Raw genomic sequence first — 24,240 nt, 5'->3', positions numbered from 1 at the left:
TCTCCTCATGAGAGATTTTTTTCTTTTTTGCTGCTGAGAGTATGGGCCAGAGGGGTTCACTGATCGACTTCTGTGCGGCTTCTTGTCCACAGTTGATCCGGCTTCCTGTTCACAGTTTTTATCCTTTTTAAAAACTTTTTATCCAATCGGATAACAGGCCCTGCTTGGTACTCACTTCCACTCTGTACTCTCGAGTCCCCCCCATGTTTTAGCATGATTTGATTCATTCAACATTTACAGATTACATAACATAAGACTAAAATTTTCGTTGTGTCTGTAAAAAATTATAATACAGTAAAATTGTTAGGACAACTACTGATGATATTACTGCATGACTGACAATAAATTGTTAATAGTTAAAATATGATTTACAAATATGTATAATCTCATTATTGTAATGGTAATTTAAAGTTCATTTTGATGATGCAGTACATAGTGAAATTAAACAATGTTTCTCCAGACCATGGTGCTACATAAAACAACATAGAACTACATAAAACAGCACAGAGCTAAGGACTAAAGCTACACAGAGCTAAAGTAAGCTAAAGTAAGTTGTCCTAGCCATATAAAGTACATCGTGTGCAACCTAGTGCAAACAGCGCAAGACAAGAGACATTGCAAACCGACAATACAAAACACTACAAGACAAATACACAAAATAGCACCGATCAGTATACATTCTGTATATTTTACATTGTGCAAAAATAAGAGGATTGTAAACAAAGAGGGTTCTTGTAAACATATATACAGGATAGAGGAACGGAGATGGGCTTTCCTCAGCCTTCGCAGGAAGTAGAGATGCTACTGGGCTTTCTTGCTGATGGAGCGGGTGTTGAGTGACCAGGTGAAGTTCTCCACCAGATGAACTCCATGGAATTGTTCAGTGGAGAATGGTTGCTCTAGTGCTCTCCTGAAGTCAACAACCATCTCACTGGTTTTGTCAACGTTCAGAGACAGGTTGTTGGCTCTAAACCAGACTGTTAACTGTTGCACCTCCTCTCTGTATGCTGATTACTGAAGTCATTGTAATTGAGTTAAATTTAAATTGAGTAATATTAAAATTGACAACCTAAATTGAGCAATATTTATGTAAACACTATCTTGTGAATACCTGAGGAGAGTGCAGTGATTTGATAATGTTATTGATGTCAATTTTTTGTGGATATTTTACTTTTTGAAATCACTGTAAACATACATTAAATTATCAGACACACTCACAGAATTATGTTAATTGTATGTTAAATGTATAATGTAATAATCCATAAACATAAGCATATTTAAAGGTCAGTTCAGGACTAATCATTGTCAAGTTGATGTAGGCTACAATATGATCTGACCTAGCTACTGTGTTGTACAGTATATCTGGTGGATATTGTGTGAAACACAACAAATGTATTTAAATTCTAAGAAGCATGCATGCAAGGTGTCCAATGATCACGTCTGATGAATTGGTGAAAAAAACATTTTAAAAAAACACACATTCTTAAAAAGCACATCAGTAGGTTCACTGTGTTTCTGGAAGTCCTATTGAAATTTGGTAAAATGCATATCTGTGCTAGTTACCTTTGATAATAACCTAATTACTTAAAAAGTTTTGTGCCGGAAAGGTAACACTAGTATTGCATGTTTTGCGCAGGTGTTTTGAGCTCTTTTATATTAATTAAATTCAGTTCAATTTATTTTGTATAGCACCTTTTACAATGAACATTGTCTCAAAGCAGCTTTACAAAAGAAGAGAAACAGAGAAAGGGGAGGGGAAAAATATATAACTAAATAACTAGAAATAAGAATAAATTATTAAATTAAATTATTAAAGTATTTTATTTTATCCCTAATGAGCATGGTGGCAAGGAAAAACTCCATGTGATGATATCCTCAGAAGGGAACCCATCCTCATTTGGGTGACACTAAACAGTAAATAATGTAACTGTAACTGATTAATGTCCTTTCTACAACAGCAATCAATGGCCCATGAGGAACTGTTAGGTCATTGTAGATTCTAAGGTCATTATAGACACTAATTCTTTGCTGTCACAAGCTGACAGATGAAATGGCAGATCTGTGACGGTGTGAAAGTCCCCAAGTGGCTCTGTCCATAGCTGTCTCCTGGTCCACACAGATCCATCCACAGCATCAGTGGGCACCACCAAGCGACGAGACTAGGGGAAGGGCAGTGGTCACACTGGAGACTGGCAAACACTGGGAGCTCAGGAGTGGGGTGTATAGCTCGATAGAGAAAGACAGAGAGAGAAAGAGAAAGATATTAAGTATGATTCTGATCATGTGATGTTTAAGGACAATGCAGATTATGTGTAAAGTGCAGGCAGGGACTCCGGCAAGACTAGCTATGACAGCATAACTAAAAGGGAGAGCCAGAAGGTGACAGACATGAAGGCTTCTCAGGACATAAAGCGTCCAACCACTTCACAGTCAGCAAACCTGAGCGACTTGCGAGGGTGGTAGGATGACAGCATCCAAATATCCCAGTACACCAAACACTCTATGCCCATGAACCTTCCAGATCTGCTCCTTTACCTAAGAAAACTATATATTAAAAGCTTGACTAAACAAATGTGTCTTCAGCCTAGTTTTAAACATTGAGACTGTGTCTGAATCCCGAACACTAATAGGAAGACTGTTCCATAACTTTGGGGCTTTGAAAAAAAAGGCTCTGCCCCCTGCTGTAGCCTTTGCTACTTGAGGTACTTAACAGAAATTTATAATCAATGCGAAATTTGACTGGGAACCAATGTAGTGTGGATAAAATAGGAGTGATGTGGTCATATCTTCTGGTTCTAGATAGGACTCTAGCTGCTGCGTTCTGGACTAACTGGAGCTTGTTTATGCTCCTACTGGAACAGCCAGACAGTAAGGCATTACAATAATCCAACCTAGAGGTAACAAAAGCATGAACTAGTTTTTTTTCTGCATCATGAAGTGACATCATATTTCTTATCCTGGCAATATTTCTAAGATGAAAGAAGGCTACCCGAGTGATATTATCTACATGAGCTTCAAATGAAAGACCAGAGTCAATAATCACACCAAGATCTTTTACTGCTAGACAAGATGAAACCGAAAGACCATCCACCATTACTTTGTAATCAGAAAGCTTACTTCTAGCTGCATGTGGTCCTAGTACTAGCACCTCTGTCTTGTCCAAGTTAAGCAGGAGGAAGTTAGTGGCCATCCAATGTCTAATGTCCTTTAAACACTCTTCTATCTTAATAAGCTGGTGTCTCTCATCTGACTTCACTGAAACATATAGCCGTGTGTCTTCGGCATAACAGTGGAAGCTTATACCATGTTTACATATTATATACATATATCATATATATATAGGGAGAAAAGCAGTGGGCCTAAAACAGAACCTTGTGGAACACCGAACATAACATTGGTATGCATAGAGAAGTCACCGTCTAGATCTACAAAATGATAACGGTCAGTCAAATAAGACCTGAGCCAGGAGAGGGCTGTTCCTTTAACACCAACAACATGTTCTAGCCCATCAAGTAGAATAGTGTGGTCAATGGTGTCAAAAGCTGCACTAAGATCCAGTAGCACCAGTAAGGAGACACAACCCTGATCAGAAGCCAGTAACAGGTCATTTACCACTTTAACCAGTGCTGTCTCTGTGCTGTGATGAGGCCTAAATCCTGACATCAATCCTGATACATTTCATAAATGTTATGTCTATGCAGGTATGAACATAACTGCTGTGCTACAGCCTTTTCTAGGATCTTGGAGATAAAGGGCAGGTTTGATATCGGTCTATAGTTAGACAGCTGACAGCGGTCGAGGTCAGGTTTTTTAATCAAAGGTTTGATAACTGCTAGCTTAAAAGATTTAGGCATGTAGCCAGTGCTAAGGGAAGAATTAATAATTTTTAGAAGGGGTTCGGTAGCTACTGGTAATATCTGTTTAAGGAAAGACGTGGGTAAAGGATCTAGAATGCACGTTGAAAGTTTTGAAGAGGAAATTAGTGACATTAGATCAGGCTCTTAAAGTGGAGTGAAGCACTCTAAGCTCTGATCAGAAATTATCTATCAAATAATTTGGTTTTAAATTAATAGTCTGAATTTTTTGCCTGATATTGTCAATTTTTTCATTGAAAAAATTCATGAAGTCATTGCTGCTACATATAGATAGTGTGCGCTTTTCTACAGTGGTTTTACTCCTAGTTAGTTTTGCTACAGTACTCAATAAAAATTTAGGATTGTTTTTGTTATCTTTAATTAGGGCAGAGAGATATGCTGATCTAGCAGCACTAAGAGAATTTTTGTATTTCAGAAGGCTTTCCTTCCACGCTAACTGAAATACTGCCAATTTAGTTTGACACCATTTATGTTCTAGTTTCCTAGCTGATTGTTTTAAAGCTCTTGTATGGTCATTGTACAGTACCAGGGTGCTAGTTTCTTCTCTTGAATTATTTTCATTTTAAGTGGTGCTACAGTGTCTAAGGTGTTGCAAAACATTGACTCCAGGTAATCGGTTGCCTGATCAAGTTCTGTGGGGTCAGACGGCGAACCAATCATGCGAGATAATTCTGGGAGACTTTTGGTAAATCTCTCTGCAGTAGCAGATGTACGCTTGATATGGTAACGTGGCACATTGCGCATCTCGTGTCTAAGACGCATTTTAAATGAAACAAGATAGTGATCTGAGATAGTTTCCGACTGTGGAAGAGTGACTATGTTTTCTATATTTAATCTGAATGTAAAAATGAGATCCAGAGTGTGACCTTCATTATGAGTGGGTCCTATTACATTTTAATTAACACCTACTGAATCTAAGATGGATACAACTGCTGTTCTCAGAGGGTCTTCTGGCTTATCAAAATAAATGTTGAAAGTCTCCTACTATTAATGCTTTGTCTAAAGAAACAACAAGGTTTGAAGAAAATCTCCAAATTCACTGAGGAATTCAGAATATGGCCCTAGGGGGTCTGTAAACAACAATTAGTGGAATTGACTCTGTGAACTTATTATTTGTAGTTGCATACATTAGGTTAGTATAAAGAACTTCAAAAGTGTTGAATTGATGTATGGGTTTTTGTGTGGCACTTAGCTTATTATCAGGAATAACTGCGAAACCTCCTCCCCTGCCTGTTAGACGCGGTTGATGTATATAGCTAAAACCAGGCGAACAAGCTTCATTTAATGCTACGTACTCATTTTGTTTAATCCATGTTTCTGTTAAACAAAGAACACTGAACTCCTGATCAGTAATCAGTTCATTAATAATACATGCTTTAGTAGAAAGAGATCTTATATTTAACAGTCCTAGCTTCATTAAAAGACACTTCCTGGAAGCCCTGCCTTAATTATTTGCTTACACAGGGTGAAGCATACTTGAATGTAATGTATTCATTGTACTTATTAATTTTAAAGCAAAGAGACACAGGAAAAATGAATAATCCATATACATGTAAACAAAATAGCTTTAGCAAATAGGTTTATTTTTTAAGCAGGATTATTGAATTATAGCTAGGAAGCAGTCTTGTTTTGGTGAGTGCAGAGGTAATGTGCTTCACTTTAACCACATATGGAGACAAGTGTGACAGCATTCATGGAAATTTTGCATAACACTGTGAAGACCATAATATGTAAAGTTTCAGGACTCTTAAATCATTCTTCACTGCTTTGTCTGTTTGTTCTTCTAGTTGCTCAGAAAGAGACACATCGGAAATGACATCGTCACCATTGTATTTCAAGAACCAGGAGCCCTGCCCTTCACACCTAAAAACATTCGATCCCACTTCCAGCATGTTTTTGTTATTGTTAAAGTCCACAATCCATGCAATGAAAATGTCTGCTACAGGTATGCTAGCTATATTCACCTTTTGCACACAGAGGTAAAATCAATGGCTTTAATCAAAGCTATTGGTCATAAACAGACTGGAAAATAGTTTTCAGCCAACAATTTATTGTGACCTTCATTTACCATGGAGGGATAAAAAAGTCTTTTTCTCCGGCCTGTTATTCTGAAAAAGACCAAAATTGATTGATGCATTTCTGGACTTCTATTACAAAACTCACTCAGATTGTAAATAAAGTTGGATATTTAAAATTGGTGAAATGTTGAATTTTTAATGCTATGCCATATTGGTTCACATCTGTGTTTTTCATTTTTCTTCTTTCCACTTTGCAGTGTTGCTGTGTCAAGATCAAAAGATGTGCCTCTATTTGGTCCTCCAATTCCTAAAGGTGTGACCTTCCCAAAGTCATCTGTATTTAGGGACTTCCTGCTTGCCAAGGTAATCAATGGTGAGAATGCAGCACACAAGTCAGAGAAGTTCTATGCTATGGCTACTAGAACCCGCCAAGAGTACCTTAAAGACCTAGCTGAGAATTTTGTGAGCACGGCTACTGTGGACTCAGCTCTGAAGTTCAGCTTCATCACACTGGGTGCCAAGAAAAAGGAGCGGGTCATACCACGTAGGTATGCCCACCTCCACAGCATAGGAGCCATCATGTGGAGTGTAGTGGCATGGGATTTTTGCCAGTCTGTGGATGTTCATTGCCTGCTGGGCATCTCCAATGAGTTCATTGTGCTGATCAAGGAGGACTCAAAACACGTGATCTTTAACTGCTCCTGTCGTGATGTAATAGGATGGACATCCACCATCATAAGCATTAAGGTATACTATGAACGTGGCGAATGTATAATGTTCTCAGCCCAGGAAGGGTTTGAAGAAGACATCAGGCAAATCATCCAGCGGCTTGAGGTGAGCAAGACAGACTTTTGATAGTAAGTCCATCCTAAAAGCTAATTAAAAATGAAAAGACCACCTAAACTGTATTCTCACAATCAAAAGTTGATCACAGACATTTGTTTACAGCACTGTAACACTGTGTATGGATAGTTAGACTGACCTGTTAAGTGGAAATAGAGCACCCCTAAATAGCTACCATAATGGATATAATCAGGTCCAGCAGTGCTCATGGAGTTTTAAAACATCTTAGTATAACTTTGAAGAATACAAAGCCTTTTGAAGCCTATAGACCTCAACAACAGAACTCAACTGACGCATGAATTAGTATTTGTGAGGATTTGTGATCCTCCTATTAGTACCTATACCTAAAGGCAAATGTAGCAATATAAAATATTGTAACTAGTTCACTACATTCAGAATAGTTTGATATAGCTAGACAATGCTTACACATAGTATTAAATTAGAAGGAGACGATAGACCCTTGACATAGGCAATTTTGTATTTATTTTTAGGTGATCAACTAAACGGTCGAGTTGCCAGGAGAAAGCTGAACTTTATAGTCACAACCATAAACGCTATGTTTGGAGAGGAGTCAACAAGGTCTACAGTGAAAAGTACACCATCCCCACTGTAAAGCATAGTGGTGGATCTCTTTATTTTTGGGGGCTGTGTGCGCTCCAGTGGCACAGGGAATTTAGTCAAAATTGATGGAAAGATAAATGCAGCATGTTAACAGAAAATTCTTTGTTTTGCCTTCTCACTCATGTTTTCTTTAAAAATGGTACACATCTTGTAAATTCCCCCGAGGTATCCAAACTTTTGAGCACAACTGTATGTTTTGCAGTACTTAAATTTTGTTTGCCAATTCTCTCCTCTCCCAATCTGTGCAGATAACCACCCATGGCTGTGAGACCACACAAATGGTACTTCGCCGGAATGGCTTGGGACAGCTGGGGTTTCATGTCAACTTTGAAGGCATTGTGGCTGATGTTGAGGCATTTGGATTTGCATGGAAAGCAGGCCTGCGCCAGGGTAGCCGCCTAGTGGAGATTTGCAAGGTGGCTGTAGCCACACTTACTCATGAGCAGATGATTGACTTGCTACGCACTTCCACCACAGTCAAGGTGGTGATTATTCAGCCTCATGACGATGGTACTCCCAGAAGGTATTTCATTCTTTTGCCAAACCCCGTTTATTCTCGTTTTCACTCTCTCTCCCCTCTCACCCTTCTCTCTCACTTTCAGTCCTGTTTTAGTTTTCTATGATCTTTATAAATCTTCATTATTTGCACCTAGTCACCCTGCTACAACAGGGTGTCCGTGGATCCTTACAAAGTCTTAAAAAGTCTTAAATTACATATGAAAATAAGGCCTTAATTAGCATTAAAATGTGTTATATTTGCATTTCAAAGGTCTTAAAAATAAAATCTAACCAACTCCATAAAGAAGATTTTATTTTTATCGTTTTTGAAATCAATTTGAAATCTTTTCATTTGTTACGCATAACGAAACAGGCGGAACCAACTAAAATACACATTTGTGGGGAGTTTGTTTAACACAGGCTTTACGGTAGCTGTGTGAACTGTGGAAAAGTTTGAGCTTTAGCCTTGGGGAAATGTAAATCAAATTTTTCATGTGTTCAAGGTCCGGTGTAGGCTGTGCAAAAAAATTTTTTAACTCGGAACAATGGGGATAAAAGCTTTGGAGACCCACATGCAGTGTGAAAAACACAAAGTGGCTGCAAAAACCTGTTGGAAAACACCTGGCATTTCTCAGTTCTGTTCCATCACTCCCACATCATTAAGCCTATTACAGAGCGCTGCTGCATCCCGAACACCGGCGTCTGCATCAGCTTCAAGTTCAAGCACCGCGACTCGGGGACGATTCTAGGATTTTCATTTAAGGGGGGCTCAGCCCCCAATGAGGGTATAATAGTAAAAATAAATAAATAAATAATAAAATAAAATAAAGGTTTGACTAACATGCTAGGATGGTAAACTTATTGCAGCATTCCACTGTATTGCATAGATGTGTATAATATTTGAGTACTGAACAAGCCAAATACGAGTCTTCCTGATCTCTCTCTCTCTCTCACATACACATTTGTCCTCTGATCCTCGCTCTTCGACGCCGCGGATTGAAGAACGCGCTGAAAGACGGGGAAAAGCCGAAGTCTGTTTTCATATGAAATTTAAAGGGGACTGAGGCGATCACCAATTTGTGTACAGTTTATGGAAAATCGCAGAATTTTAGGGGGGCAAAAGCCCCCCTAAAAATGGCCTAGCGACGCCCATGGCGCGACTTCTGCTCCAGCATACATCAGAGCAACACTTTTGGCTCCATCGCAACACTTTTATTTTTTCTCTCATTTATTTACTTTTTTTCTAGGAATGTGCACTGCAGTTTGAATTAAAAAAGTTACTCTCTGTTTCTATGGATGTAACAAATGTCAATTGGAGGTTTTTAGAACTCCTGCAACAGGAGCATCATGAGCAGTTTGGTGGCACACAGCTAATTGTGGTGAGGAGCTGTGGCCTCCACACCCTACACAACGCCTGCAAACTCCTGGCTTCTCCATTTGGCACCTGGAGAAGGTTCTGAGGGCCTTGCACATACTCTTTCCAATGCACCAGCTAGGAGGGAGGATTTCACTTCTCTAACCAAATGCACAAAATTTCCACTTACATTCTGTGGACACAGGTGGCTTGAAAATCTACCAGTCGTGTAGAGAGCTTTGGAGGTCTGGCCATCAGTGACCATGTACATGGATGCACTTAGGAAAAAGAAGAAAGCAAATCCAGGAATGGCATCTTATGACACTCTTGAAGCTGCTTAAAAAGACCCTCTTCGTCTTAAATTTCATTCTGCATGGTATTAAAAAGGTCTTAAAAAGTCTTAAATCTAACTCTTATAAACCTGCAGATACCCTGTACAACAGTAGTAGAGACAATGCCTTAACCTTACAAAACATTGTTGTGTAGCTTGCCATAGACATGTGGTCAGAGTTGTGTAGTATTTTTCAAATTATGTCCCAACATAACCAATATGAAACAAATATGTTTTAGCTATGGGTAACCCACACAGAAATTCTAATTGGTCAATTATGCAATGATGCATGTCATCAAATACATCTGAGCTCACAAAACAAACACATTTGACCTATGAGCCTCCAATTTACTTTAAGTGGTCCTGGAAAGACAAAGATTCTGGAAGTGAAAGTGTTTTGGAAAACAGCTGGGTGTGAAATCTAAATGCAGGTACCATAGCCTAAATCACAGACTAAAATCACTGTACCACAGAACAAAATTCCAAAGTTATTAAATCCAGGAGTTGCAAAGACAGGGACTAATAAAGAGTTTTGGGTCATGGTTACCCACTCTGGATTAGCTAAAATCACTTTCCAGGAGCCATCTCTGCTACTTTCAAACATTCATTCTCTTTGTAGTGTCTTTATACATATTTAATAAGGTCCTACAGGAGAAGATAAGACAAAATCACCTGCCTTGAGGATGCAGTAGTAATCAATTGTGGGTAGAGAGACACTGGTGATCTTCTCAGCTTTTCTCACAATCCACTTTAGGATCTTTTGGTCTGAGGCTGTGCAGTTCTCTTACCACACAGTGAAACGGACAGTCACAATGCTCTCCTTTATCCCCTTTAAAATGTAGTAATTTAATTTAAATTCAATGTATTTCTATAGCATTTTTAACAATGGACATTGTCTCAAACCAGCTTTACAGATAAAGAAAAAAATTAAAATAAATTTTAAAAATAAATTAAGTAAAGTAAGTATGAATGGAGGTGCTCTCATTTGATGAGCAGTGATGTATGATCAAAGATAATCACTTGTTTTGTTAACAATAAAAGTCATTTGCAGCATTCTGCAAGTTTTCTCCATTTTTACCTTGTATGCTGATGCACTGTTTTTGGTGGCCCACAACTGTAGAGTCTTCAGCAAACCTGATGATGTATTTAGAGCTGTACTTAGAGCACAGTAGTAAGACAGCAGAGTAAAAAAACGTGGCACAGACCTGATGGTGTTAATCTTCAAGCACCCTGAGACAACTACATAGCTCAGGGATATGCTGAAAATGGCTGTTAAACTTTAAACTTGTCAGCACATTCCCTGGGCACCCAGCTTGGTACAATGTCCAGACAAGCAGCTTTCCTTTGGATTAACCCTTGACAGGTTTTTTTTCTAATGTCCACTGTGAACAGACAGAGTACTTTGTCAGGAGAAGTTGTGGTGGTCCCACTTTTGCTGCCAAAACGGCCCTGACCCATCGTGGCATGGACTCCATCTCTGAAGTTGTGCTGTGGTATCTGGCAGCAAGATGTTAGCAGCAGATCCTTTAAGTCCTATAAGTTGCGAGGTGGGGCCTCCATGGATCAGACTTGTTTGTTCAGCACATCACACAGATGCTGGATTGAGATCTGGAGAATTTTGAGGCCAAGTCAACACCTCAAACTCATTGTTGTGCTCATCAAACCATTCTTGAACTATTTTTGCTTTGTGGCACGGCGGATTATCCTGCTGAAAGAGGCCACAGCCATCAGGGAACACCGTTTCCATGAAAGGGTGTACATGGTCTGCAACAATGCTTAGGTAGGTGGTATGTGTCAAAGTAACATCCACATAGACAGTAGGACCCAAGATTTCCCAGCAGACATTGCCCATGACACTGCCTCCACCAGCTTGCCTTCTTCCCATAGTGCATCCTGGTGCCATGGGTTCCCCAGGTAAGAGACGCAGACACATTCGGCCATCCACCTGATGTAAAAGAAAATGTGATTCATCAGACCAAGCAACTTTCTTTTCTTGCTCCGTGGTCCAGTTCTGATGCTAATGCGCCCATTGTTGGTGCTTTTGGTGGTGCATAGGGGTCAGCATGAGCACCCTGACTAGTCTGCAGGTCTGCAGCCCCATACACAACAAACTGTGATGCACTGTGTATTCTGACACCTTTCTATCAGAACCAGCATTAACTTTTTCATCAATTTGAGCAACAGTAGCTCGTCTGTTGGATCGGACCACACGGGCCATCCTTTGCTCCCCATGTGCATCAGTGAGTCTTGGCTGCTCATTACACTGTTGCCAGTTCACCACTGTTCCTTCCTTGGACCACTTTAGATAGGCATAACATTAGCTCATAATGTTATGCCTGATCGGTATATATATATATATATGTATATATGTATATGTTTATATATGACAGGTGATCAAAATTGTCCCTTGTGTTTAGGGCAATATATGTAAGTTTTACGTCTGATAAATCCTCAAATCTTTGTTAAAATTGTCAGAACATAGAAAATTCCTTGAAATTGTTCAGCTTACTATCATTTTAATTTCACAAATAATCACAGTTGTATATAAGAAGACAGACAAAGTAACTGCTCTTATGTGACAAAGTCCATGGGTCTGGAACAGACGATTCTATATGTTGTTCTTGGAGGTAATGTTTGTCATCATCAGAGACATCACAGAAGTCTCCTGCTGGAACATTTTAGAATATCATGGCCCACATCTTTGGCAATTAATTGGTTCTGATTTTGGACATCGCAGGTTGCAACTGACCATAGGTTTCGACTTGAAAGCAGAGTGTCATCAGCCTTTAAGGGTTAGTAAAATGACTGTCCATCACTATGTGTACGCTGTGTGCACATTAAAGAAAAAGTAATGCATTGTTATATCAGACTGCTGAATTTAGTGGAAATCATATATAGCAGCCTTTCTGAAAATGTTCCTATCTGTATACTCAAAATTCCTGAATAGAGCTGCTCCTAACCAGTCAAGTAGTTCATCAATGTGACGCATCGGTTATGCATCAAATTTATACATTGTATTAAAAGGTCCACACAAAAATGGGTTAAACTGTGTCAGCCTTGGGCACCAAAAACACTGGGCTGATGCGGTGCAGGCTTGTAAATGCAGCCCAGGCGAAGAATATAACCATTTGGTATTGATAATGGCTCATTGGCATTATGTAGTTATTGCAAGCATGAGATAATAGACCAAATATTAAATATATAAAATATATTTGTTTGTGTTGAGACTATTTGTTCCAATATTTTTAATATGACTTCTTTGACATGCTGTATGGTCTAAACTATTTTGTGAGCAGTTTAAAGCTTGACACAGGTCATAGATAAATACTTTTATTTAAATACTCGTTGTGCAAATTCCCATAGCTGAGTACCCCTCTCATACAGTTAGGAATGTGTGTTCAGAATCTGCTTATACATGAATGAAGGTTGGTGTACAGAGGTCACAGTGCTGAATAGATACTGCAGCCCAAACTAGGAATCATTATTCATGAACTGTAATCCTTTTTTGACGGGAATATTTGTCATTCATCCTGACAGGATTTTACATCCCACCCCAGGTAAATGTGAAGCACAAAATTTTTTTCATTTGGAGCAAAATAAAATCCGGATTCTCTCTACATCATCCTTGAGAGAGCAAAAGTAACTCATGAACTTCCAAAATACAGGCAGCATATAAACTGTCCTACCAGAGAAAATAACACACTGGATCACTGATGCACAATTATTTTAAAGATGCATATTGCTCAGTACCCCGGACAGCTTTGGGACACTCTGATCATTGCCTGGTTCATCTTATTCCATCCTACAGGCAGAAACTTAAATCTGCTAAGCCTGTAGTCAAAACAGTGAAGAGATGTACCAATGAAGCAAAGCAGGAACTACAGGACGCCTTGACTGGGGTGTTTTTGAAGCTGCAACTGACAAGATGAACTGACTGATACTGTCACATCAGTATTTGTAAGACATATGTGTGCTAACCCAAACCTTATATAGCACATATAACAACAACAACAAGCAATGGTTCAAAGCTAGACTGAAACAACTTCGTCAGGCCAAGGAGGATGCGTACAGAAGTGGGGACAGGACCCTGTATAAGCAGGCCAGGAACTTTCTGACGAAGGAGATCAGAGTGGCTAAAAGGAGCTACTCTGTGAAGCTGCAACCCTATCATAATTTGCAGTCACAATTTGCTGAAAGTATATCAATCGACTCTTTCAGAGGCAGAAAACCAGGAAAGCACTTGTCCCAGATGGTGTCTCCCCTTCCTGCCTTAAAGCATGTGCTGACTGATATATTTTGAATATTTCTTGGCCCGTGCTGCCCTGGGATGACTATGACCCTTGGCTGACTATGTGATACCATTTGTTTATGACCTCATCTTATGATATTGATATACTTTGTTTTGTCATAGAAATTCTTTCTGTTCTTTTTTGATGAAGATGTGCCAAACACAGACACTTGCTGACAGTTATTTAGATAACCATTTTTATAAACTCACCAAACTGCTAGGTGAACACATCAACCACCACTTCTGTTTTTGCTGACATGTTTTGTTTACCTATAGATAACAAGGAATATTACACCTTTCTTCTGTAAAAATACTTCCAGTTCATCTCAGTTAATTTCAAAGAGTTTTGCTATTCAATCATTGTCTCTGTATGGCAAAAAGTTTCCGTGAGGTCAGTAGAGGCATCAGCAGCAGCATGACTCAGGATTCTTCTCTGGGTGAACCCGAAAATTCTAACAGCTTTCTAGGAGCTCGTCCAGGATATAATCGTGTGGAGCAGGAGGTAAGAGGAGAATCTTTGTATCTGCCTCCATGCGGTTATATTCTGTGTTATTTCAGTTAGGATTACACAGATTTCATAATCTCAACCTGCAGTGTTTCTGTCAGGGCCATTCTGTTTAATAATTATTGGCACATGAATTGTGTAAGAAATTACTGAAAGGAGCTGATTCATTGTTACTCAGTTTTCCATTCATTCCCAGGTCCGCCGAGAGGTACTGTTTGTTCCTGGTCCACCAGGTGGTTTTGTTCGTTACCTGGTTCTGCTGAGAGGTTTTGTTTGTTCCCCGGTTATACCGGGATGTACTGTTTGTTCCCTGGTTCTGCCAGGAGGTACTGTTCATTCCCCAGATCTGCCAGGAGGTACTGTTTGTTCCCCGGTCTGCTGGGAGGTTCTGGTTTGTCCCCTGCTCTTCCGGGAGGTCGTGCGTACATTAAACGTAAAACCTTCCTTTTTCCTGCTGTTTGCGCTGCCCAAGCTCCTTTAACTCTGTTTTCTGTCTGTCTTGTTTGTTGTGTCTTTGTGTCTTTGTGTGTTGTAACAATGGGTGGAATGGGATGTAGAAACGTGGTATTGGCATTTTTGTCCAATTTTTTATTGATAATATAGCAGGGTGGAGCAAGAGAGAGAAACAATGGAATCCCTGTCTTGTCTTTTGATGATGATGATTTAAACCTATTTAGTATACCATTTAACTTTTACACTAGCATAAGTTAAATGAAGATGTTGTTTACCTTTTGTATGATTGACATAGGTGCCATATCCACCTCATCTAGAAAAAGGTACAGTGAGCCTGTATCAAATTCATGCATTTATTCTTAGTGTAGACAGGGTTCCTGTCACCTGTCCTAAAACATTCTCACTCAAAACTATTAGTCCAAATGATCCCAAAATCCTCTTTTCTAATAGATTTGTTGTCATTCTATCCTGACTATTCAATCTGTTGGGTCTTGAAGTTTTAGCTAAATTGAATTGTTATTTATATTTTGTGGGCCACGCACTCCAACAAATTAGGTCAGGTATAGGTAGCACCATATGTCACCAACCTTAGATCAGTTTCAGTTATCCTGGTGGTGATTGTCAGCGATTACACTCGAACACTAATTGAAAAATTGCACATTATGCATGATAATGTCTCTGCCTCTCTCCCTCTACTCATAGAACAGGTGACTCATGCTTTTTCTCCCAGGCAGTACTAGTAAAAAGCCTCATCTCTCCTAACATTAACAAGGTTCTTCAGAGACATGAGAAACCCAGCAATCAGACAGCCCTTAGTTGGCCTCAGCTCACCTTTTCACAAACATACAGTGAGGGAAATAATTATTTGATCCCCTGCTGATTTTGTACGTTTGCCCACTGACAAAGAAATGATCAGTCTGTAATTTTAATGGTGTATTTGAACAGTGAGAGGCAGAATAACAACAAAAAAAATCCAGAAAACGCATTTCAGAAAAGTTCTACATTGATTTGCATTTTAATGAGTGAAATAAGTATTTGACCCCCTATCAATCAGAAAGATTTCTGGCTCCCAGGTGTCTTTTATACAGGTAAGGAGCTGAGATTACAGTAGGAGTACTCTGGGGGAGTGCTCTTAATCTCAGCTTGTTAACTGTATGAAAGACACCTGTCCACAGAAGGAAGCAATCAATCAGATTCCAAACTCTCCATCATGGCCAAGACCAAAGAGCTGTCCATGGATGTCAGGGACAAGATTGTAGACCTACACAAGGCTGGAATGGAAGACCATCGCCAAGCAGCTTGGTGAGAAGGTGACGACAGTTGGTGCGATTATTCCCAAATGGAAGAAACACAAAAGGACTGTCAATCTTCCTCGGTCTGGGACTCCATGCAAGATCTCACCTCATGGAGTTTCAATGATCATGAGAACGGCGAGGAATCAGCCCAGAATTACACTGGAGGATTTTGTCAATGATCTCAAGACAGCTGGGACCATAGTCACCATGAAAACAATTGGTAACACACTACGCCATGAAAGACTGAAATCCAGTAGCGCCCGCAAGGTCCCCCTGCTAAAGAAAGCACATGTACAGGCTCATCTGAAGTTTGCCAGTGAACATCTGAATGATTCAGAGGTCATGTGGTCAAATGAGACCAAAATCCAGCTCTTTGGCATCAACTCAACTCGCCGTGTTTGGAGGAGGAGGAATGCTGCCTATGACTCCAAGAAGACCATCCCCACCGTCAAACATGGAGGTGGAAACATTATGCTTTTGGGGGTGTTTTTCTTCTAAGGGGACAGGACAACCGCACCTCATCAAAGGGACGATGGACGGAGTCATGTACCGTCAAATCTTGAGTGAGAACCTCCTTCCCTCAGCCAGGGCATTGAAAATGGGTCGTGGATGCAAAGAGGAGTGGGCCCAAATTCCTTGAGATGTAAGATGTGTGCAAACCTGGTGGCCAACTACAAGAAATGTCTGACGTCTGTGATTGCCAACAAGGGTTTGCCACTAAGTACTAAGTCATGTTTTGCAAAGGAGTCAAATACTTATTTCACTCAATAAAATGCAAATCAATGTATAACTTTTTTGAAATGTGTTTTTCTGAATTTTTTTTGTTGTTATTTTGCCTCTCACTGTTCAGATAAACCTACCATTAAAATTACAGACTGATCATTTCTTTGTCAGCGGGCAAACATACAAAATTAGCAGGGGATCAAATAATTTTTTTCCCTCACTGTATATAGGAAACTTATGTATTAGCTTTTACACATGTCTGATAATCCGACTAGGACTGCTAATGTCCCTAGACACTGGTTTTGTAGACTCTTTGGTCATTCAAGCGCTTGCTCACATTATGATCCTGATAGATTAAACCATTGCTTAGAAACTAAGCAATTAAAAAAAAACATGTTTATTATACACTTAGTAGGGGCCTAATGCTCCTGTGTATGTGTACTTATGTCTCAGCAGCAGTGTTGGGAAATTTGGCCTGTGATTTTTCTTTAGAAATTGCTCACAATTTGTCCACCGTTTATAATGAATAATGCTATTGGATTTTGTATTCCATTGTATTGGTCACTGTGATCATCATTTGGTCTCTTTGTTGTCACTATGTATTTTTCAGCACATTTCTCTGATGTAGGCAATACGTACATATCCTAGACAACAACACTTATGTAGCAGTTCTACTCAATACAACAAAGTTGGTCTTGCTTCTTGCTGGACAAGACCACCCTCTGACCTCTGCATGGCCTTAAAGGGTGACTGTCATGTGAGGTTGAAGCCTGAAGTCATATAGTTCTTTCTGCAGTACATGATTTATTGTACCTCAGCTTTCTTTTTTAAAATTCACAGGGTTTGGTGATTGTTGATCAGTAATATAAGCTCTAAGTCCTGATATTTGGATCTGAAATGGCCTGTGCACGCAACCATTCCACTATCTTATCATTTAGGATAGTCATTGTAGATAACCATTTTTATCTTTGCTGTGTAGCTTAATGTTCCTAATATTTGCTTGTTAATGTTCCTATATACAAGCAGTTCTTTGTCTTGTCATGTTTTCCCAAAGCTTTGACCATTAATGTACTCTGTGCAGTTCCATGCCATTCTGCCTTTCTGAAGAGTACCTGTATCTTTGTCCCTGTGGCTATAAGAAAAAAAAAAAGCTAGTGGAAGCTATTAATAAACAAAATTTGATTGTTGTAACTGGTTTTGCAAATCTTAGTATTTTAAGAGAAATCTTTTTAAAGTTAGTACCTGCTGTTTCAGAGGTTGTTCGGAGCTGTACCGCATACCCATGGTGGAATACAAGCTGGATAGTGAAGGCACACCCTGCGAGTATAAGACCCCATTCAAGAGGAACACCACCTGGCACCGGGTGCCCACTAATCCAGGTTGCCAGCCCCTGCCTCTAGGCTCACCCACTCAGGGTCCTGAACAACTGCAATGTCAACCCATCTCTCAGCACATTGAGATATCCATTCCACGCAGCACATCCTTCGACAGGAAACTGCCAAACATTTCCAGGTATTCCCACAATCTTACGTTATATCTTTTATTGTTACTTTTAATTTTCTGCATATCAATAATGTTCTGCAAAATTATCCCTTATTCACAAAATACACACTTTTTTGAGCGGTCTGAGTTTGAGTGGTCTATTTTAAGGTAGAAGGTGAGATAAAACTGTGCCATAGCTGACATAAATGTATATGTGATGCGGTAGCATGGAAAGGGCAAATATTATGACTAAGACACATTTTAAATAAGATGAGATAATGAAATAAGATTGAGGGAGTGTAAACAACCATTATCAGTGGGTTAGATTAAGAGTGTTACAACCATTATCATATGAACAGATGGTCGCATTTATGAGGGAAAAGGTGCTTACTTGAGAAAAAGATGGCACCAGGATGGGATGCACTATGGGAAGAAATAAAGACGGGGAGGCAGTTTGATGCTCTGGGTAATTTTCTGCTTGGAAACCTTGATTCCCGGCATTCTTGTGGATTTTGAAACAAACCACCTACCTATAAAATTTTTGTAGATTTAGTACATCCCTTTGTGGCAACAGTATTCTCTAATGGCATATTGGCGTATGTTTTTAACGAGATTCTGTAATGGCATTTGTTTCTTTCAGCAGGATAATGCGCTTAACTTAACTTCCACACTTAAAAAATTGTTCAGGAATGGTTTGAGGAACATGCCAAAGAGTTCAATGTATTGACTTATGGCCTCCAAATTCAAGCATCTTTGGGATGTGCCGGAGAAACAAGGAGCACCTTGCAACTCACAGACTTAAGGGATTTGCTGTCTTGTTGCAAAATATCACAGCACAACCTTCAGAGGTCTTATGGAACTCTCTGGCTATGAGCCAAAACTGTTTTGTCAACAAAAGGGGGGCTACATGATATTAGGAAGTTAGTTTTAATGATTTAATGTGCAGATCAGTGTATGCATTATAACAAAGCACTTTACTAGTGTAGGGCTTCACAAGGCCAAAAAAGGCAGCGATGGTGATGTTAGAACTGTACAGGGACAAAACAATAAAACCAAAAATTCCATGGGTGACTTCCAAATCTTTACTCCAAAAACATCTGGACCATAAAACAAGGGTTCTGTCAAGATGGCATCTACAAGTCTAATAAGAACCAAATTAACACCAATAGGTCACCCTGAGTGACCCTTTGCCCTAGTGTTTGTCATGTACTGTGTCTATGTGCAGGATTTTATATTTCCAGAATGTTTGTGAAGTGCGTATTTTAACTAGATAGGTGAAGTTCGAGAGATACATGTATCCTTCACAGCTACAGGGACAAAGCAAGCAGGAGAGAAGAGGGAGCCTTGTGCACACAGGTGGTGTGAGATTTGAGCCAGACTCCTAACACTCCCTCAGTGTAAGTGAATGGGAATTTTTAGGATATCTGATAATCCACTACAATGAAACCAAGTCTGAATGGTTAGAAAAAGTAAAATTTCATCATTCTGAACAACCTGAATCGGATTCTTCTGAGTTTGGTGGAAGTAACTTGAAAGCTCGATGAATTAGAAAACTGTGAAATTTTCATTGGAAGTCAGTGGGAAATTTGACTTCCAGAACTCACTTAGAAACACTTAGAACTGAAAGAGCAACTTGGATCAGTTAATTGACTTTGCCAAGTTTGGTGCATGTAGCTTGAAAGCTCCTAGAGGAGTAGCATTCTGAAATGTTTGATCTAAGAAGAAGAATAATAAGCTTGATCAGCAGAACAGAATGATGGTTTTGTCAAGTCAACATTATAACTGCTACTGTATTACAGTAATATGGACCAAATAACCCTAAGAAAGAGTGGGAAAATGGAATGGCTATGACCCTAGTGTAAGAACTAGTCTTATTTTGTCCCGGACTAGTTGGAAACTCTAGTAGGCTGAATTAGCTGGGAAGGGTTAAAATCCAATGCCCAGAGTGAGTCATTGAGCTAGCACAACTGGAGGGCTCTTCTTTCTAATTTGTCTTCGCAGTTGTACCAGGAAAAATGCTTGAACTTATTGAAGCTTTATTTTTCATGAACCTTTCATAACTCATTAGCACAGTCTTTTTGTAGTTTTTGTAGCAACACTGCTAAAGAGATGCCTCCCAACTTTATTAACTGGGCAGTAAAATGTGAGCTTTACAATCTGTTCACAGGCAATGGTCTAACTTCCATACATTCTACAAAATCTTCAACTGCAGCTTCTTTTCTTCTGTCATTCTTTTTCTTTTTGGTTGAATGTGTATGTATATGTAGATTAGTTTTTGTTTGGTAGTTTAAGATAGCTTAATAAAGAATTGTTCATATTTAAAGTAATGCTGTTATTTTGTTCATGATCCTAAGCACCTAAGCTTGCAGATATTGTTACCTGTCTAGGAAATATTATTGTCATCATAGGGCCTTGATTTATTATTTTAACTATTTATGGATTTTATATAACTTTTATTTGTTTTATTTTATTTTATCTTTGTTTTTATTCTTTTTTGTTTAAGGTTAAGAAGAAGGATGAGATGCTGACTTTGGGTTCACTCAGCCACCTCATCATGTGCTTTTGTTTATAATGGCCAGCATACTCTGCTGTGATGTGTATTGTTCCCCCACACACATACCATAAGAATATAACACACTATGTATATGTATTTTATGATTAAATTAGTCTTTACCTTAAGGGTATTTGTGGTTTGGGCGAAAAATCCTTCAGTAACATGAGGGTATTTAAATAAATAAAAAAAATTTCATAGTTTTTTTTTTGACCATGAACAAAGCCCTGCACTTTAATTCAGTGTGAGTTGCATGGCAAAAATAGACTTGGTGCTGAAACAATGGAGGCCCTCCTTCTTCGGCTCTGCTATGCACTGCTGCACCACCTTGGTGTGCCCTGTAAATGCTGTAACCTGCCACACTATGGCTGTGATGGCGTGAATGAGTAAGTGTACAAAAGTGTTTAGCGAGTATATATCATAAAAAATCATGTACAATCAGATCATGTCACAAAATAATTAATCACTACTATAAGTAGAAAATGAACTGTGTTTCCTATAGTTTATTAGGCCTAGATACTTACTCTCACTTTGAGTTGTTCTTGCTTGTGCTCATTACTGGGAGTAATGTAGGCCAGCTCATGTGGCACGCAGGGTTAAAGAGGCACAGAAATCAAAGTCTTGACTCTTTGATGTGATTTGTGGTCCAAGAAGTGTGTTTCTGTGGGGTCCAAATGGTCCAGCCGCTTTGTGCGTTATTCTCAGATGCTTTGGTGGCGGTTGGGACAGACTTGCAAGTGAAAATAAAATAGAAAGCAAGGAAAGATTAATGTTTTGGTTTTTGGTGAAAGTCCAATTTTGCTGACATTTGATGTGCTGCATCATCATGATAATTTGTAATGGATTATTAATCACCGCAGAATTACTGCACAAACATGGCCATCTTCAGCATATTAGCTTTCAGCAGGCATTTCACAGTACTAGCAATGAGCTTTTGTCACAAAACCTGGGGACAGTGTTTGCTGAGGCTACATAGATCCAGTCACAAGATCCGGTCTAAGCACCTATTGTTGGAATTGTTTTGTTTTTGTCTGGATTTTTCTTTTATTTATTTTGATTGCTGTGTTGAAATGAATTGTGCAGACCAAACCTTAACTCAGTCAATTGGTAGTACTCTATGTACGAGTAAGTGTAAGGTGGTGTGATTAACCCGGGTGGCTTGATGGTGGCACTATAGCACCAGCATCTTTCGGCCTCTAAGAAATCTTTCACTGTTTGGTCATCATTTCCTGCTTTCACAGTTTTTTTTGTGTGTTTTACTTTTTATCAGTTTTTGTGTGTAGGCAAATTAGTATGCTTCAGCAACACTCACCGGAACATATGTACACATGTATGAAGAAAGTAAACATTTCTGAATAATCCATATCTAGTCTTATTCATGTCTTAGTATGTACATTATAAAAAACGTTAGCTCAGCAGGTTGAAACATACAACCAATCATCTTTATTGCATTTAAATTCAGGGCTCTTTTTAACACAGGGACTTTTTTGTTTGATAGTTTTGTCACACCCTGAGATGTTTGCATACATGTTCAAATGTCCTCACCTTGCACAATGTAGCGGTTTCCAGTTTTGTAGTTAACAGCGACCATAGTCAGAGGAGTATTAGTAACAAGCCCCATACTGGCATAGTTTAAAGAATATCAGTAGTTTTCTATGTAGTGTGTTGCTGTACCCCATGTGTTGCTTAAGTGTGCAGTTGTTCAAACTTTCTGCTATCTTGTCAGAAGAAAAAAAAAAGAAAAAGAAAAATTTAGCTTGTGTATTCTGCTATACCAAAAAGGAACAGCCTTAAAGACTTGTGGACATCTCTTGCTGACATCATCAGCAATCTTGTAGAAGAAGAAGAAGACCAAAGTGGTCTTTGACAGTACTCAAAACAATGTTGTAAAAAATAAAATAAATAACAGTGCCTTTCATCCAACATGGTCCCTAAAACACAAGTCTTTGACAAAGAAAATTCTTGCTGTGTTACAGAAAGTCTAACATAGATCTTGAAATATTGAAGAACATCTGACCCTATATAAACGCAGACAAGCATCCAGCTGTTGATAAAGTAAAAGAAAAGTAGTCTCAAAGGGCAAAAGGGAACTTAGCCACAACTCTCTCCTGGGTCTGAGAGCTATTTAGTTGAGTTTAGTAGAACTGAGATTAGGGCCTTTTTTAATCAACTCTTTGCTCCAAGTCTGAAAAAAATTTTTTTCCTGCCACAAAATATGGCAGAAATGGTCTGGAAAATATTTCAGATGTGTAAATTGCCATTAAATCCAGCATTCTGTTAAATAAAAAAAAATGCACTTTGCATGCGATCTCATTCTGTGCTTACCAACACGCTCAGCCAGTGATCTCTGTTTATGTAAAGGAAAAATAAATATATTTGTTGTTTTGATTGCTGACCATTCGTGCGTGTGTTTTCCTTGAAAATGCCACTATACTTTTCTCCCTATTGTTCTCCTGTACCACATAGCAGGATGTGTGGCCACCTGTCTCCACCCCCCCTTATATCTCTCTCTTTTTCTTTGAGGAGATCCCCTTGCAATGTGATAGCCCAATTTGAAAGATGTGCTGAGTGGGTAGACTCTTATACAAAAAGACTGATGTCTGTAGTATAAAGAGCATTGTGCTTTAACAAAATGTTAGTTAAGTAGCGTGTTCATCGCTAGATAGATCCCATTAAAGGTGGAAAAAGGTCTGACCTGATTTATCTTGGTTTTGTTTATTTGCATCACAGAAAGCTGATACTTTATCAGGGGTGTATAGACTCATTATCTCTAGCATATAAATACACCGTCTGGTATATTTATACGCACATACATGGTATGTATGTGCCTTTCGTTGACTGCAAAACTCTCATTCTGGTGTCAAGATCTCTACTTCAAATAATCTGACACAAAACTGTTTCATGACATATTGGTATCTTTGCTGTTACTGTTAATTGGGTGAAGCTTTATTTGTGTGATTGTTACTGTTACTCATGCAATATACCCTGGTTCCAAATACACACTTGTGACCCACCCCTTATGTGTAAATTTTGCAAATCTGCACAGAGGGTAGAGTTTACAGTTACCCTTTTAGAGTTCCCCTAGAAGGAGAACATAATAAATAAATAAAATGGTTATGAATGTATAAAGGGTTCCTTTTTATATTATGTGCAGTCTTCACACTGTAATCTACATTATAATATGGAATATAATATGCAAAAATCTGTGATATTTCAGAGATTAAGTTACATACAAAATCCCATGCACAAAGTACTATACTAATTTACTGTAAATGTCTTCTTGCAGAATAATAAAAGTTGCAGTCTGCTTACATATCATTTTAGGGATTATATTAAATGCTAATGAACACCACAAAGACAAAACATCTGGATTAGGTTTAACCTAATGTTTGATTTTTATGAT

At 38.8% G+C, this 24,240-nt stretch overlaps 1 protein-coding gene and 1 long non-coding RNA gene across 11 annotated transcripts in view; one reads left to right on the top strand and one right to left on the bottom strand.

Moving 5' to 3' along the window:
- The window catches only part of LOC131351347 (signal-induced proliferation-associated 1-like protein 2), a 110,154-nt gene that overhangs the window by 50,046 nt on the left and 35,868 nt on the right, over positions 1-24,240 (top strand). For 9 of the 10 annotated variants that reach the window (XR_009204377.1, XR_009204378.1, XM_058386752.1 and 6 more), the window contains exons 7-10: positions 5,663-5,820; positions 6,151-6,727; positions 7,606-7,880; positions 18,059-18,316. Coding sequence is in view for 8 of the 10 variants with exons in the window: in XM_058386752.1 (XP_058242735.1) it covers positions 5,663-5,820; positions 6,151-6,727; positions 7,606-7,880; positions 18,059-18,316 (1,268 nt within the window). In the remaining 2 variants the exon portion in view is untranslated. The remainder of the gene's footprint in view (positions 1-5,662; positions 5,821-6,150; positions 6,728-7,605; positions 7,881-18,058; positions 18,317-24,240) is intronic. The other variant, XM_058386753.1, reaches the window with a different exon arrangement.
- LOC131351349 (uncharacterized) lies at positions 1,358-10,748 on the bottom strand. Its single transcript, XR_009204379.1, has 4 exons — positions 10,619-10,748; positions 10,213-10,369; positions 9,400-9,487; positions 1,358-2,226 (listed from the first exon to the last, which is right to left on the bottom strand). It is a non-coding gene; the product is annotated as an uncharacterized LOC131351349 (long non-coding RNA).

Source organism: Hemibagrus wyckioides, linkage group LG03 (assembly GCF_019097595.1).
Source record: "Hemibagrus wyckioides isolate EC202008001 linkage group LG03, SWU_Hwy_1.0, whole genome shotgun sequence".
NCBI lineage: Eukaryota > Metazoa > Chordata > Actinopteri > Siluriformes > Bagridae > Hemibagrus > Hemibagrus wyckioides.
This window is presented reverse-complemented; position numbering and strand designations above follow the sequence as displayed.